Source organism: Nannobrachium achirus (assembly GCF_963921795.1).
Source record: "Nannobrachium achirus genome assembly, chromosome: 4".
Taxonomy (NCBI): domain Eukaryota; kingdom Metazoa; phylum Chordata; class Actinopteri; order Myctophiformes; family Myctophidae; genus Nannobrachium; species Nannobrachium achirus.
In genome coordinates this window covers 35,345,632-35,363,131 of record NC_137813.1, presented here as the reverse complement: position 1 = coordinate 35,363,131, position 17,500 = coordinate 35,345,632, and the positions used below count along the sequence as shown (strand labels likewise).

At 41.8% G+C, this 17,500-nt stretch overlaps 1 protein-coding gene across 7 annotated transcripts in view; it reads left to right on the top strand.

Moving 5' to 3' along the window:
• Positions 1 to 17,500, top strand: part of nfixb (nuclear factor I/Xb) — a gene marked incomplete at its 3' end in the record, with an annotated part of 223,388 nt that overhangs the window by 14,268 nt on the left and 191,620 nt on the right. For 2 of the 7 annotated variants that reach the window (XM_080722943.1, XM_080722939.1), the window contains exon 3: positions 12,381 to 12,416. The exons of 3 other annotated variants lie outside the window; for them this stretch is intronic. In XM_080722943.1, coding sequence (XP_080579069.1) covers positions 12,381 to 12,416 — 36 coding nt within the window. Of the gene's footprint in view, positions 1 to 7,067; positions 7,235 to 12,380; positions 12,417 to 17,500 lie in introns of those variants that run through there. 2 more of the 7 variants (XM_080722941.1, XM_080722942.1) reach the window with 2 other exon arrangements.

Genomic DNA, 17,500 nt, shown 5'->3' with positions numbered 1-17,500 from the left:
TTGTTTTGTTGTTATTATTATTATTATTGTTATTACTATTATTATAATGGTTATTTCTTCAAATCTATTTATTCACTGTACATGATTATTAAGCATACTATTTGAGTCGTTAGTCATTAGTATGACTGACGGTGTGTTTTCATGGTCTCTGGTAATTGCACCACAATCATAATGTCATTCACAGCTCTCTCTCTCTCTCCTCAGCTGCAAACCATTACAATCATTATTTCCACACACACGTTTAAGTAAAAAAAAAAGGGGCCTTTGCAACTTTCGCCGAAGCGCCCTCGCCCCGTGGGAATGAAAATTATAACGATAATGTGCAGCGCGCCTAAAAAACAAAAGTGGGAGAGAGAGAAAGAAAATTGAGAAAAAAGAAAGCAGCACTAGAAATGTACAGTACAGAAAGTTAAACAAAAGCTTGTAGCTTAAAAGAAATAAGAACAAAAAAATCCACCCAGCGTGCTCTTACGGCGATCGGCCTGAAATAAAACAGAAATAAAAAGAGAAAAAGTGGGAATTGGGTGATGGGGCGGATTAGTGTGGATGACAGAAAATGTGAGGTGGGAGCTTTGTTTTTTTTCCCTTTGTGTTGTAGCAAAAAAAGACTTATGCCAAGTCTCCTAGATGATCTGGGTTGCTACAGTGTATCGTGTGTCTCGGGGTACAGAAATGAACCATTATGACTGTAATTGAGTGGCATGGTTGGTAGAGGACCATTGGGGTAGTGGAGGGGGGTAGCGTCACGGTGACCCATATTAGATGTCTGGGGCGGTGAGTTCAAGAACTTCTACAGGAGGGTGTCTATACCTCCAAGTCCTGACTAGGAGGTCTGCTGTTTGATGCTTACTTTTGTGTGTGAGATGCATAATCTGTGCTCTCTGTCTGTATTTGTGTGTGTGTGTGTGTGTGTGTGTTTGTGTGTGTGTGTGTGTGTGTGTGTGTGTGTGTGTGTGTGCGTGCGTGTGTGCGTGCGTGCGTGCGTGCGTGCGTGCGTGCGTGCGTGCGTGCGACATGTGTCATGTGTCTGTGAGACTGAGACACAAAAAGTGTGCGTGAATTAGTGCAAGTATTCAATTCCAATTACCAAATGGAACCAAGAGGTCCATTTGGTCATTTTGGACGCTCTCTCATAGTTAAATGAACACTCAGGTTTTACTGTGCAATGTGCACACACACATTCATTGCCGTGGAAGTCTTGTGGGGTGGTCAACCAATAGAAAAACCATCTATAATCTCACTTGATCTCCTGAAACATACATCCAGTTGTGGCATCATTACTGTTGTATCAAACTTAACCCATTTAGGCCTAGAATTATTGACTGCTTTAACTGTTGAAAAATAGCAGATATACAAGCTCACAGAGCAGCACCGAGTGCCACACTGCGAGCTTGTAGAAAATGTGTGCAAATCTATATATATGTATTTTTAGAGCGAACGTTTGTAACTCAGATTTTGCTTCTGGGTGGTCCTTGGAACTATAATATTTTGAGATATGAATAGGGGTCCTTCACATGAAAAGGTTTGAGAACCACTGACATAGTAGTCTCTCAAGAACAGACTAACTGAGCTCCATTTTCAGTGAAAAGGACCTTTTCTTTGACGATGGCTGGCCAGATTGCTGACATAGAAACATACATTTTTCAAAAAATCTTAGAAGGATTCAAAAGACACTTCTAAAATCGGGTCAAAATTCAAATTTTCACGATTTTTCAAAAATAGCAGATCTACAAGCTCGCAGCGCGGCACTCGGTGCCGCTGAGCTTGTATATCTGCTATTTTTCAATAGTTAAAGCATAAACTAATAATACACAATACTGTGTACCCGTTCTGAATACAGATTACCTCTTGCGTGTTCATGTCTAACTTTTCCTTGATATGCAGTAGTCACCCAAAAATCACAGACACAATGTCAAGTAGAAAGATGCAATTGGATGCAAGTGTGGTTGCCGTGGTCCCCTTTCAAGTCAAAGGGGAAAAGTAATTCACTAATATTTGGCCATATATGGACATCTCTGTGTCAGTCCATGTTCCTTTCATGCCCTTATATGGACACATACTGTGACATTCTCATGTGGTCTATATATGGACATACCTTGTCAGTCTCATGTGGTCTATATGATGTCAGACATGATGATGATGCCAGACATCAAATCCATATCTGGGAAAAGTTTATTTGTATTTAAGGTCAATGGAGAATACATTTATACTAGTCCTGTGCCTGGGGGGGTATGCACAGTACGTATATGAGGGGTTGAATGTAGGCGTCTCAGAAGTAATGTTGGAGAAGTAACTGTTGGAGGTGCCCGCTGGGCAGAACGCTCACCATTGATGTCCAGTTGTGCAATACCTGTCTGTGATGCATGCGGCTGTTATCAGTGATGTCAGCATGCAGACATATGGCGGACATCATCTCCAAATTTGGGCATTGTTTCAGCTTGCGGCTGTTAACATGGTGGATGTCACTCATCTCCAAATTTGGGCATTGTTTCAGCATGCGGCTGTTAACATGGTGGATGCCACTCATCTCCAAATTTGGGCATTGTTTCAGCTTGCGGCTGTTAACATGGTGGATGTCACTCATCTCCAAATTTGGGCATTGTTTCAGCATGCAGCTGTTACCATGGTGGATGTCACCATGCTCATCTCCACTGTGTAGTATCAGTGATGCCAGCATGCTCATCTCCAAATTTGGGCATTGTTTCAGCAAGCGGCTGTTACCATGGTGGATGTCACCATGCTCATCTCCACTGTATAGTATCAGTGATGCCAGCATGCTCGTCTCCAAATTTGGGCATTGTTTCAGCATGCGGCTGTTGCCATGGTGGCGACACTGTCTAGTATCAGTGATGTCAGCATGCGTGATGTCAGCATTCAGACAGACAGTCAGACGGACAGACATTCGGTACATTAATTGTCAAATAAATTAAACTATATAACACATCTTTAGCTAAAGAGCACGCATGCTTGTCCCGATGATGCCGGTCGATTTGACATATGGCCCAAGTGCGTGCCACCAAAACTGTGGGAGGAATTCCATGGCAAAAAAAACGTTTACTTGGAAGATGGAATAAAGTCAGACAAGTCTGGTTGGGCAACCACACTAATAAATAACATACATTTTTACATGTCAGACGTACATTTATATATATATATATATATATATATATATATATATATATATATATATATAATATATATATTGTCGTTGTCGGGTGGAAACCTTGTATGTCCAAAACTGTTCATTTTGTATTTATCATTTAAAAAATGAACTAGACTAGTGAAAACAGCCGATCTACAAGCACACAACGCCTCGCACCGCGAGGCGTTGTGTGCTTGTAGATCTGCTGTTTTCACTACTTTTGTGCGACGGCCTTGTATGATGAAGCAGGGCTTTACTTAAAGAAAAACATACAAATTTGAAACTTGGAGATACGAGGTTGCTGCCCGACAGTGACGATACACACACACACACACACACACACACACACACACACACACACACACACACACACACACACACACACACACATCTAAATAACTAATAATATAATTAAAGATGACCAAATTGAGCAACAGTGTTACTACACAGTAAAATGCACTTGTCAACACTCTGGATTTGACTGTGTGTTTACAGCATACTGTAGAACTGACCCCCCCCCCCCCCCCCCCCCCATCGAGCAACAGTGAAAACACATACTACACATAAAATAGCGGTCCATTTTGAACACACTCAGAGTTAACTGGACAGTCCAGATTTTACTGTGTGTGTGTGTGTGTGTGTGTGTGTGTGTGTGTGTGTGTGTGTGTGTGTGTGTGAGTGTGTGTGTGTGTGTGTGTGTGTGTGTGTGTGTGTGTGTGTGTGTGTGTGTGTGTGTGTGTGTGTGTGTGTGTGTGTGTGTGTGTGTGTGTGTGTGTGTGTGTGTGTGTACTGTATATTGCAGCGTGTGAAAAACACTGAGGCTCAGCAAACCCACCATGCGAGGCATATGGCTCTACCATGTGTTACTTAATGAGAGATTTACTCACACAGACCACTAAATGTGTGGCTCATTTAAGAAGCCGCGGTAGAGGAGTGCTTGCGTGTGTCGCATTCAAGTTGACTCTATAAAGGAAGAGCTGGTGGAGGTGGGGGGGGGGGACAGATTCTTGATCCCCTTCAAACCGCTCTCTCTAACCTTCTGCACTTGTGGTCTCATGTACCACTTTTAATGGCTCCTCTGAGAGAAAGCGAGCAGAGAACTTGCTGTTCAGCTGCAAACAACAAAAGACCTAAAACTCCCCCCGAGCAGTTTTGGATTTGCAGACAACACTCTTAAGAACGACGACCCGTTCCACCTGCCAATGGCATAACCAAAAGAGAGAGAGAGAGAGAGAGTGTGTGTGTGTGTGTGTGTGTGTGTGTGTGTGTGTGTGTGTGTGTGTGTGTGTGTGTGTGTGTGTGTGTGTGTGTGTGTGTGTGTGTGTGTGTGTGTGTGTGTGTGTGTGTGTAAGTGCACGTGAGTGTTTGAGAGAGAGAGAGAGACACTGTGTGTTTCATATTAGTAACGTATCGTGTTCGTAGAAGGACTCAACCATAAAAGAATGTTGGTATCAAGAGCTCATGTGGTCGTGGGGAAAAGGAGGTTAAGGTTTTGTGGTCAACATACACTCCTGACCACACACACCGTCTTCCTCCCTCTCCCTCCCTCCCCTCCATCCATCCATCCATCCATCCATCCACCGGCCCATCCGTCCGTCCGTCCATTTCTGGCTCAGTTGGATGGATGTGTGCAGTAATTGGCCACATAGAGGCCAGATCTCTTTGTTTTTCGCCTGCAGAGCTTGCAGTATAAATGTGCAAGCAGTAGGCCTCATAAATCTGTGGGACTCTAATGTCTGGCATGGAGGAAAAAAAACTTAGCTCCACTTCTACACAATGATTTGTAACCCCCCCACCATATCACCCTCGTCCAAAACTCTTTTTTTATGACTTTTATGTAAAGTCACGTCACTCACCACCGTGTTTGTGTATCTTGCTGTGTATGTCCTTTACTGTGTGTATACGCGTGTTTGTGTAAAAAGTAAGATAGAATTTGAGATTGTGTTTATGTGTGTATGTGTGTGTGAGCGAGCGAGCAAGAGAGAGAGAGACAGAGCAGAGAGACAGAAATGGAGTTGGAAGATGATGGAGGGAGGGAGAGAGGGAGGGAGAGATATCATAAAAAAACATAAACAAGACAGTGAATTTTGTCTCTGAGTCAGGGGTGTCACAGGGGGGGTAAAAGTGGGACTGAGTTACTAGGGCCCAAGGTGGAGGGGCCTTAATTATTTTATACTTTAGCTATTGAGAAATAGCAGATATACATTCTCGCGGTGCCGCGCTGCGAGCTTGCAGATCTTCTATTTTTGAAAAGGCATGAAAATGCATGGGTGCAAATCTTTGAATATATGTATTATTTTAAGCGAACATTTGTAACTCAAATTTTGCTTCTGGGGCGTCCCTGGAACTAAATATTTTGAGATGGGGGTCCGTGGCCAAATACATATCATTTTGGGGGTCCTTCACATGAAAAAGGTTTGAGCAGCACTGACATAGAAACATAGGTTTTCAACAAAAACAAAAAAACGATTTGAAATATTCAAAGACTTGATTTTTCAAAGAAATAGCAGATCTATAAGCTCGGTGCCGCGTTGTGAGCTTGTAAATCTGCTATTTTTCAATAGTTAAAGTACCCAGGGCCCAGAATTTAGTGCGGGACACCACTGTTCTGAGTTTCTGTTTCTGTCCTGTTTTTGATACATGCTCGGTGGGTGTGATTATATGGCTGTCTTCACCTCCGATTTCCTTTTCAAAGTTCATCATAGGAAATACTGCCGCCTTCCTCAGCAACACTTTGGCTGAGACCAACTCTTGAATTTTAAAAGTACAGTCATGGCGTTCCAGACGGCATGGGGCAGATGTGGCTGAATAACAGATAAATCTACCCACTTCACACCCACCATGGAATAGTGTATTATAGCTCAAAATGCTTGCAACAGCATATTACCATAATAAGTTAAAAAGAGAAAAGAAAAGGGAGAAATAATTTCTGTAATTTCACTGCAATATACATGCTTGAGCAGTTTTAAACATGGTAAAACCTATAGATACGTGTAGCCTATATTATGAACTATGTGTGATGAACTGCAATTAACTTGCAGTTTTGAAAAAAAGTATATCAAAAATTGAGTTAAATGGTCTCACACACACACACACACACACACACACACACACACACACACACACACACACACACACACACACACACACACACACACACAGTACATGTAGGCTACTGTGTGTGTAGGCATATACCTGTATGTATGTAGATCTATATATATATATATATATATATATATATATATATATATATATATATATATATATATCATGTCTTAGCTGGGCTACTTTTGCACGTGCTTCTCTCTACTATAGTCTATAAGCTATACTTGTATATCTACATTAATTACACCTTAAATCGTTTTGGGAAATAACGGGATAGTCGATCTTATAAGCCAAGTAAACCTGCATCAGACCGGCACCATCAGAACAAGGCTACTCTTAAATAAGCAACAGTCCTTACAGTCGTGATTTGCATTTCTATAACATCAACAGAATGGGCCAATAAACACCCATTATTGTTCGGTTAACGTCGTTTAAGCAACTTTAATGACCTGTTAGTGTTTACTACCGAACTGCTGCGATAAGCTACGCCACTTCGTGTATAGGGCTGGCTAACACCAATCTATAACGCACTTTTAACATGCGAACTATGCAGGAGGAATTATGACAATAGGCTATCTTGATTTTGATGAACGTTTAATAAAAACGCCCTCAAAGGAAGGATACGTATTTACCGTGAGCGCAAAGCGCGATAGAGAAAGGGAGAGAGAGTGAAAGAGAGAGAGAGCAAGAGAGACCGAGAGAGAGATAGAGAGAGAGAGAGAGAGGGAGAGGGAGAGGGAGAGGGAGAGTGAGAGTGAGTCTCGCATGGAAGAGGGTGGGAGATAAACTTTTTTTTCCCAAAAGTTTGTGTAGGCTTTCACTTTCAAGGCGGGGTTACTGTAAGCTACAGCATGGAGTGAGCGAAACAGGACGGCGAGCGATTGCAATGCAGCACTACATCGAACTTCCATCCAACTTAAATAAGCTCTCCAAAAATCCATTAGCCTGTTAAAAATAACCATGTACTCCCCGTACTGCTTGACACAGGTAAATGTCTTTCTTATTTCATTTTTTTGTGGACCAGTATGATATGTGATGCCGGGTTTTCAACGCTGCTCCCTCTTTTCGCAACAGTTAAAGTGTTGCATTTGAAATGGCTTGTGCTCTCCGAGCCCCGTGTACAACTTTACGCTGGCTCTCCAACACTTGTCCTTATTTTTCTTTCTTTTTTAGAAGACGTGATGTCTTTGTTGAAACTTTTTTTTCCTCACGCGCTTTTGTTGCACATGGTTATGCAGAGAAAATGGCGCTTCTCCCGAATCTATTTGATATAAAAGGAGGGAGCCTAGGAGGAGGAGAAAGTAGAGCGAGGAATTACAGAGAGAATGTGGACTGAAGTTTAATATTACATGATGTGACTGTGAGAGATGTCTTTTCCAACGTGTCGAACTATGGTGAGCGTTTTGGCGGTGAGAGGAGTCGCATGAGAGAGAGAGTGAGAATATAGAGTGCACGGCCGTTATAGCAGCACACTGTCTGTCTGTCTGTCCGTCCGTCCGTCCGTCTGTCTGACTCTGACTCTGAACTTGAACTTGATTCTGCATGGGAGAACCGAGTCTGGTGGTCGTTGTAGTGTGTGTGTGTGTGTGTGTGTGTGTGTGTGTGTGTGTGTGTGTGTGTGTGTGTGTGTGTGTGTGTGTGTGTGTGTGTGTGTGTGTGTGTGTGTGCGCGTGTGCGCGTGCGTGTGTGCACGCGCGCGCGTCTCACTGTTCCATTATTAATAGGCTATAGGCTGCAATTATGAAGTGTTCACAGTTTCAGACACACAGTGTGGCAATACTGAAAAAGTCAACTCAACTCAACTGAAGGGTGATCTGATCTCAAAGGCATGAGTTTTATGTGTGCATGCAGTGCACCAATGGACTAGAATTTGAGTTTTTGATATATGCATCTGATCTGAGAATAATTCTGTTTGGCCTATAAGACATGATTGTATTTCAGTGCCATTTGCTTTTTATTTTACCCACACCACAAAGTCATAGTAAAATCATCTGTTAATTTTAACCCTGAGAGCTCTGTTAAATTAACACTGCTTGAGAATTTTACTGTGTAGTTGATATACATTTTGTATAAGTTCATATAGCCCCAAACTCATATTTAACTGTTAGGTCTATGTGTATCTGTGTAGGCCTATACTGCCTTTCCTCGCAATTATTTTATTGAGGGGGTTACGTAAAAATGAAATAAAAAAATATATATGTTCATTAAAAATGTTTGCCTTTTGACCATATTTTTAAGAATTAGCTAAAATTGGTTTATTTTTAAGCACATGTTTCAGCCTTTGTGGATTGGCTGTTACAAAAACAAAAACACACACGCACTCAAAATACAGGCTTACATCTTATTTAGAATAGGACAGTTTTTTTCTCTGTGACTGTCCTAAATGTAAATGGAACAATGTCCCAAATGTACATTTATGACAATTAATTCTCATGTGTTGTGTTATAAAGAATACCGCTTTGGTGCATTTTTACCACATGCTACTATTTAGTTCAATACGGAACCGCTTAGAAATATTTGCTTTAGTGTGGCAGAGCCTGAATGATTTGAGCATTGCCAGAGTTTTTCTGCACGCTGGCTGCAGCATCTTGTCTTGTCTTGTGGACTTATATGACCCTGAAATGACTGTTGCTGTCAGGCTACTGTGGCAAACGTCTAGATGTCATTCAGATATCCAGTTGATCCATTTTTTTTAAATTAATTAACATTTATATTTTCAAGGGAACTTGACCGTATAGGTCTATAATGTCTGGATTTTTTTCCTGATTTCTTTATTTTTTATTTTTTACAAGACTTGTTTGCCGCCCGGCCGCGTGACAAGTTAGAATGATTGTAAAATAAAATGTCGAGGAGCATTGCTTTCGCCCCCAAAACTTTTCGCCTCATGAAATAACTTGTGGATTGAATGGTGAGAGATGAGTTTGTGCACAAAAAAACAACCCAGCTTTTGCGGCACATTTTTTTTACTGAGCTATTTGCCATATGGGTGTAGTTGCATTTATACAATTCATCATAGTCACATAAACCGTTGGAGCTTTCAAACCCAAATTTTGACATGCTCAGTGGTATTCTCCCAGTTCCTATATAACGTCGTTGTCGGGCAAAAACCTTGTATGTCCAAGACAATTAGTTTTGCATTTATCATTTTGAAAATGATTTAAACTAGTGAAAACAGCCGATCTACAAGCACACAACGCCTCGCACCGCGAGGCGTTGTGTGCTTGTAGATCTGCTGTTTTCACTACCTTCGACGGCCTTGTATGATGAAGCAGTGCTTTACTTTGCAAAGAAAATTACAAATTTGAAACTTGGAGATACGAGGTTTCTGCCCGACAGTGACGATATGTATGTTCTTATTTTTAAGGCCGAGTTCAGTTTGATTTAGCTGCCACATGCGTGGACATACCGTACAGTACCGTATACGTACATATTCTAACTGCCGTGTGATCACCCAAGCCAAATCAAATTCCTGCCTCCAGCTTTAAGGCATGATTGTGTCAATACCATTCTTTCTATATAAAAAACCTCAAACCTCATTCTTTTGTTCTAGGTCTGTAAGGCACCATGTATATACTGTTGCTGGCTGCAGTGACCTGCCCGTGCCTACAACCGTGCATGCATGAGGGGAGGGAAAATCGTACTGTTTCAAAGCAAACTTGTTTATCCCTCATTGGCTTCATGCTGCAGCGTACTGCCAGGGCTTGTTTGATGTGTAATTCATTCCTGATTTTACAGTGGTTTTATTAAAAGTGTTTCCCTCCTATCTTGTGCCTCTGACGACTGCTACCAGAGAGGCCCGTTCAGAGAGCCTGTTCTCAGCTCCTCTCATGCGGGCACAGCCAGGTCTGGTTCCCATTTAACCTATTCAGAACGGGTATACACATTATGGTGTATCATTATTCTTTGCTTTAACAATAAAAAAATAGCAGATATACAAGCTCAAGCTGCGAGCTTGTAGATCTGCTATTTTTGAAAAATCGAGAAAATTTGAATTTTGACCCGATTCTATAAGTGTCTTTTGAATCCTTCTAAGGTTTTTTGAAAAACCTATGTTTCTATGTCAGCAATCTGGCTAGCCATCGTCAAAGAAAAGGTCCTTTTCACTTAACTGGAGCTCATGTTAGTCTGTTCTTGAGAGACTGTCAGTGGTTCTCAAACCTTTTCATGTGAAGGACCCCCAAAACGATATTTATTTGGACACGGACCCCCATCTCAAAATATTTAGTTCCCAGGGACCCCCCAGAAGCAATATTTGAGTTACAAACGTTCGCTATAAAAATACATATATTCAAAGATTTGCACACATTTTCACGATTTTTTCAAAAATAGCAGATCTACAAGCTCGCAGCGCGGCACTCGGTGCCGCGCTGTGAGCTTGTATATCTGCTATTTTTCACTGGCTAAAGCATTCAGCCTAAATGGGTTAACAATACCAGGAGGATCACCATGTTGTCCTTTCACTGACACCAGAAAGACTAAGGAGATTTGAAAACTTTCCCTGATTTCTCAGTTTTATTGAAGCAGGCTGAGTCTATTATACAACGTGGCTCTCCCGGAGAAATTGGCTGACTGAAACTTTGTTATAATTAATGGGGGATGGGGGTGATTAGTGATTACAGTATATTAATGATTATACATGATTATAAACATTACAAGGATATCAACAACTGATGTGGAAAGGTATCATATTTTTGAACTCTATTATATATAGAGAGTTCAAAAAGCAAAAGTAAGTTATCCTGCCAGTATTTATGAAAGAGAGTTGATCTGGAACTGATAAACGTTTAGATTATTTCACACCAGATGATGTCCACATACAATGGAAGCTTGCATTGAGCCACAAAACAAAACTATATTGTTCCTTAATTTAAAGTAGCCTAATTGGCAACAGAACTAAATGCATGCAATATGGTGCACACACACAGCACATGTTGCACACATGGTAAAGTAGTATGTCATTCTATGGACAGGAAAAAATATGTCAGTGTATGATGTCAGTGTAGACTATGTTATGTATGCTGGTTTATAGTATTTTTATTTTATTTTGTCTTGTGCTGTGACTGTATTGTGCAGACAGGAGCAACTTTGCGCACAGTATACTCACCGTGCATGGCACCGTGCACGCACGCACAACTCAGCATTCCCTCGCAGGTCTGGCTGCAGACTGACTGAGAAGCACATTTTTGTTTATTTAATTGCTGTTAATAATTAAAAAAAACGAGCTTGGACCTCGGATATGGCAACAAAAGTAAACAATAGAATGAATTATTAACTGTGATAGAAAAATAGCCTTTCTGGAGAGAGAGAGAAGCAAGCAGCGCGTGCTGGGATGTGACGGGCAGCGCACATGAGGCAAATTAGGCTACGGAGATCCTTGAGAGGAGTGTGTGTGTGCGTGGCGTGCGTGTGTGTGCGCGTGTCTGCTTGAGTCCTAGTTTGTTCTCTGTGGTGAGGTAATAGGGATGCAAATAACGGGGATATAGGCCTATATGAGTTTTTTCGTTTAATAGATTTATTTGCTCCCAAATAGTCTGCACACTTTCTGGGGCCTCTGTCTGACCATAAGAACTCAAAACAAGTTACACACACACATACAGTGACACAGCAAATTAATAACTTACACACTATTCTAGGCTACTATCCATTTAGCTTATAAATTAGACGTAGACGCAAATAGGCTATATTTGGTGCTCAAACAAATCATTTAAATATTTGATTGAAACTATTGCTGTTTCTATAATTTTCATGGTTTTGAGGCAACGTTCATTGTTATAACGTAGGCCTATTATATAACTTAGCCTAGGCTATAACTGAAATAAAAAGAAAACGTGTAATGTCCAAAGTTATTAAAGCACAACCACTTGCGTCGGGCTTATAATGGACGCAGCTGGCGCTACGTAGCCTTAATTGGCTTTTTTTGCAACATCTAACAAAATGGCCCTCTCTTCATTTGAGAATAGCTGCTCCATGTTCACTATAGTTCTATATAATAATACATGCAACCCACAATGTTATCATCATCATCTCACACGATATTCTTTTTTAACTGGTGCGACATTTTAACATCTTCCTTCCCCTCTGCTCCTCTGCCCACCGGGACGCTGACCTCTCTGCTCCCCCTCTCAACATAAAGTATTACCCCACTCACCTTCTAAACAATGCATTAGTGGTAAGTCACCAACATATTTATTCAGTATTGGGTGTATGTGTTTTATATAAGCCGTCTTCATCAAATGTGTTGTTATGCCCTGGGGTAACCGGTCTTCTCGCCAAAAATCCAACTCGCCAAATTGTCCACACTCATTGGGCAGGCTTGTCAATGCTCCTGGATTTCCCAGGATGATTGGCAATTATATACTATACAGTATACAGTATACAGTAGGCCTACATAGGCCTATCATGCCCCCGCGGCCTTGACCTCAAGTTAACTGGAATAGATATTAGGCTTTAAGATAGCTATCAAACATGGTGAAACAACCCGATAGAAATATACGTGGTCTGTTATATCTATGCATATTTGTAGGATATTGTAGGCTACTTACTTACCCGAGTCCAAGTGTCACTCAGCACGAGCAGCACGAGACGTTTTTCCATTTCGTTGCCATGGCCTAGGCCTATATGCTAAAAGTGACTCTAGCAGCGCGAGTCAGGCGCAAATAACTTTGCAAAAAAAAAGTGGGGATAATTTTGTATTCGCGACTATTAACACGTTTACCTACTTTAATTTAAGTCAATATGGTCCGTATAGGAATAATAGGACACTAGGTTAAAAACCTGCCTATTCCGTTGGTGCTCAGAAGAACCACTTAGGCCTAGTTTTAAGAGCATTCCAGAACGGTGGAACGATAACGTTGCTTTACATTAATACAGTTATTAATGTAACACGTGGCAGTGCTATGGGTCCTGTTTGACATGCACTGCTGCTTTATAGCCTATACTTGCATTTAAGGTTCGTTTTAAACTGTGTGTAATATAGCGAACGGCCTGCCTTTGCTTTTCCCCTCGGTTCGCAGCCTCTCGGCCTCACATGCGCCACGTGCTGGTATTCCAACTTATAGCCTAAATGTGTCCTCCTGACTCCTGGAGAGAAAGATTCCATGTTTATTTAGAAAATCAGAATAAACTTATAATAGGCTGACGACAACTTACATGACGTTTTTATTTTATATTTTAGGAATGTAATAAGTTAACCCAACGCAAAGTTATAGCTTTAATGTCACTCCCACGTGCTGTAGGTTAGGGCCCAGCAGGTCTTGAGCAAAGCTATCTAATCGGATTGGTCTATAATAGTATGTTGCTCCAAGACGATGTATTATATTTATATTTACGTCATCATCAGCCATCATTATCAGTTTTTTTTATCAGATTGCAATGTTTAGAGTGAAAATATTTAAGCAGCATTTAGTGGGGAAAGAATGAGCTAGTTTGTTTTAATATGAAAATCAAATTAAATTAATATAATCATTGTTTGGATTAGCAGGTCTACTTTTAACTGAAGTCCTCGTTCTGTTGTAGTCCCAAAGCCCCACTCTCTCATGAAAACCCCATTTACACATATTTTGTGAGGTGGCCTTTGAACTTCTCTCCACTCTCTCTCTCACTCAAACTCTCCATCTCTCCTCTCTCTCTCTTTCTCTCTCTCTCTCTCTCTCTCTCTCTCTTGCTCTTTCTCTCTTGCTCTCTCTCCCATTCTCCCATCTTTCTTCTCTCTCTCCCTTCCTCTCTCTCTCTCTCTCTCTCTCTCTCTCTCTCTCTCTCTCTCTCTCTCTCTCTCTCTCACTCTTCCTTAGGCCTGGAAAATGAGTTGGAACAGCTGTTCAGGGGATTAAAATCTGATGGAACCGCAGTCTGTATAAACAGAATTGTTGGATTTTTCAAGAATTAAAGACACACACACACACACACACACACACACACACACACACACACACACACACACACACACACACACAAACAACATAGCAAACAAATACCCCCCCTCCCCCAATAAACACACCAGAACCCTTGGTGCCATGTCTCTTCATGCCGATTAGGCCTGTGTGTGGTTATCACCGGATTAGCCAGTTTTTGCCGGATGTCAGTTTTCAGGCAGCAATGGCTATTTATTGCGTCTCATCTTTTTATTAAAAGGTCCCTTTTTAACCCATTTAGGCCTAGAATTATTGAATGTTTTAACCAGTGAAAAATGGTGCCGCGCTGCAAGCTTGTAGATCTGCTATTTTTGAAAAAGTCGTGCAAATCTTTGAATATATATATTTTTAGAGCGAACGTTTGTAACTCAGATTTTGCTTCTGGGTGGTCCTTGGAACTATGATATTTTGAGATATGAATATTTTTTTTACAGGGGTCTTTCACATGAAAAGGTTTGAGAACCACTGACACTAGTGGTCTCTCAAGAACAGACTAACTGAGCTCCAGTTAAGTGAAAAGGACCTTTTCTTTGACGATGGCTAAGCCAGATTGCTGACATAAAAACATAGGTTTTTCAAAAAACCTTAGAAGGATTCAAAAGACACTTATAGAATCGGGTCAAAATTCAAATTTTCACGTTTTTTCAAAAATAGCAGATCTACAAGCTCGCAGCGCGGCACTCGGTGAGCTACAAAGGCCTAAAACCACAGGAAGAGCAGAATGCCTCTTATTGTCTGTTATTGGATATCTCATTGTGTATTATTACTGATTCATACCTACTGGTCAATCAGTTTGAGATAGCAATGCCAAACAAGAGGCCATCAGCAAACGTTTACTCACGTGGATAAAAGTGACTTCTTTTTGACCAGGCATCTGCATGGTAAAATACTGTTTTGGAAAACACTAGACCGTTGCGTGTGTTTGATTGGCACATGGGGTCAGTATATTATACTGTCTCTCACGTATCTGAGTTGCGTGTGTGTGTGTGTGTGTGCATGTACTGTATGTGTGTCAGTGGGTAAGAGACGGTATGGTGAAATCGGAGTCCCCTGATTGGCCGTGGCACCGCCTGCATGGTGCTGCTGCAGGCAGCGCCCGTGGTGTAACGGGGACACCAGGAGGCCACCATGCCAGACTCTGCCTGGGACACCGTGTTCCTTTTACTTATTCATTCCCAGCCACGCCACCAGTCCTGGGCCAGGAACACCGCCGCACCAACCACACAGGAAAATCCTCGGGTGTTGAGTTTAACTCCTCCTCAGCGCGTGCAAATGGAACCAAATGTACCCCAGGCAGGGGTGTCACACCAAATTCTGGGCCCTGGGTGGGTACAAGGATTCACTCACATTTTGTGCTTAGGCCTAGAATTATTGAATGCTTTATTGACTATTGAAAAGACACTTATATAGAATCGGGTCAAAATTCGAATTTTCACGATTTTTCAAAAATAGCAGATCTACAAGCTCGCAGCGCGGCACTCGGTGCCGCGCTGTGAGCTTGTATATCTGCTATTTTTCAATAGTTAAAGCATAAAATAATGATACACAATAATGTGTACCCGTTCTAAATGTTAACTCCTCAGCGCGTGCAAATGGAACCAAATGTACCCCGTCAGGGTTTTACAAATTCTGGCCCCTGCATGGGTACAAGGATTCACTCACATTTTGTGCTTTAACTATTGAAAAATAGCATATCTACAAGCTCTCACAGGCGAGCTTGTAGATCTGGTATTTTTTGAAAAATAGTGAACATTTTGTGCAAGTCTTTGAATATTTCAAATCCTTCTAAGGTTTTTTGGAAAAAAAAATATATTTCTATGTCAATGATGCTCAAACTTTTTCATGTGAAGGACCCCCAAAATGATTTGGCCACGGCGTTAACCCTAACCCTAACCCATCTCAAAATATTTGCTTCTGGGGACCCCCCCAGAAGCAAAATCTGAGTTACAAATGTTCACTTAAAAAATACATATATTATTCAAAGATTTGCACACATTTTCACGACTTCTCCAAAATAGCAGATATACAAGCTCCAAGTGCCGCGCTTTGAGCTTGTATATCTGCTATTCTTCCCACTCCCCCCCCACCCCCCCACCCTGTGACGCCCCTGATGTACCCCGTCGGGGTACATTTGGTTCCATTTGCACTCTCTGTGTGGAGTTGAATTAACGCAGAGGATTTTTACATGTGCCACGATGATACCCTTTCATTTTCTGACCGTAGATCAGATCTGGAAGAAAAAAAGAAACGCACAATTTTATATTCCATTATCGGACACTGGCACGTTTTAAACCTCCATTCAGCTCATGTCAGGTGACAGTTTTACACACTGTGGCCTGTCCATGGGTGTTCATGTGAAATGTGCGCCGTCTGCACCACAGTCCCCACAGCCTCCGTTTGGCCCGTACAGCCGCTGGCCATGCACGCACGCAGCAACATCAACCCCCGAGACACCCTTCTTTTGCTGCCACCAAAGGCTGCCGGCGGGCCGTGGCCAAACACTCCATATTAAGCAAATGTGCAGTCCAGGCAGGGGCGTCACAAGGTGGGTGGAAAGTGGGACTGAGTTACTATAGGGCCCAAGGTGGAGGGGCCTTCGTTATTTTGTACTTTAGCTATTGAAAAATAGCAGATATACAAGCTCACAGCGCAGCACCGACTAAGTGCCACGCTGCAAGCCTGCATGTAGATCTGCTAAAGCCGTGAAAATGTGTGCACATTTTTGAATATATGTACTTTTTAAGCGAACATTTGTAACTCAAACTTTGCTTCTGGGGGATCTAAATATTTTTAGATGGGGGTCCGTGGCCAATACATATCATTTTGGGGGTCCTTCACATGAAAATATTTGAGCACCACTGACAAAGAAACAGGTTTTTCAAAAAACCTTAGAAGGATTTGAAATTCAGACTCGATCCGCACAAATTTTCACGATTTTTCAAAATTAGCAGATCTACGAGTGCCGCCCTGCGAGCTTGTATATCTGCTATTTTTCAATTGTTAAAGCACACAATGTGAGTGAATCCTTGTACCCAGGACCCAGAATTTGGTGCGACAACCCTGCCAGGCCTTTAGATAGTGGGATGGCTATCATTGATTGCTTTTGTGCACTTCTGCAGCCTCCCTGTTGTGGAACGTGTGTGTGTGTGTGTGTGTGTGTGTGTGTGTGTGTGTGTGTGTGTGTGTGTGTGTGTGTGTGTGTGTGTGTGTGTGTGTGTGTGTGTGTGTGTGTGTGTGTGTGTGTATATGTGTGTGTGTGTGTGTGTGTGTGTGTGTGTGTGTGTGTGTGTGTGTGTGTGTGTGTGTGTTGGTGGCGTGCGTGTGTGTTTGTGTGAGTGTATGC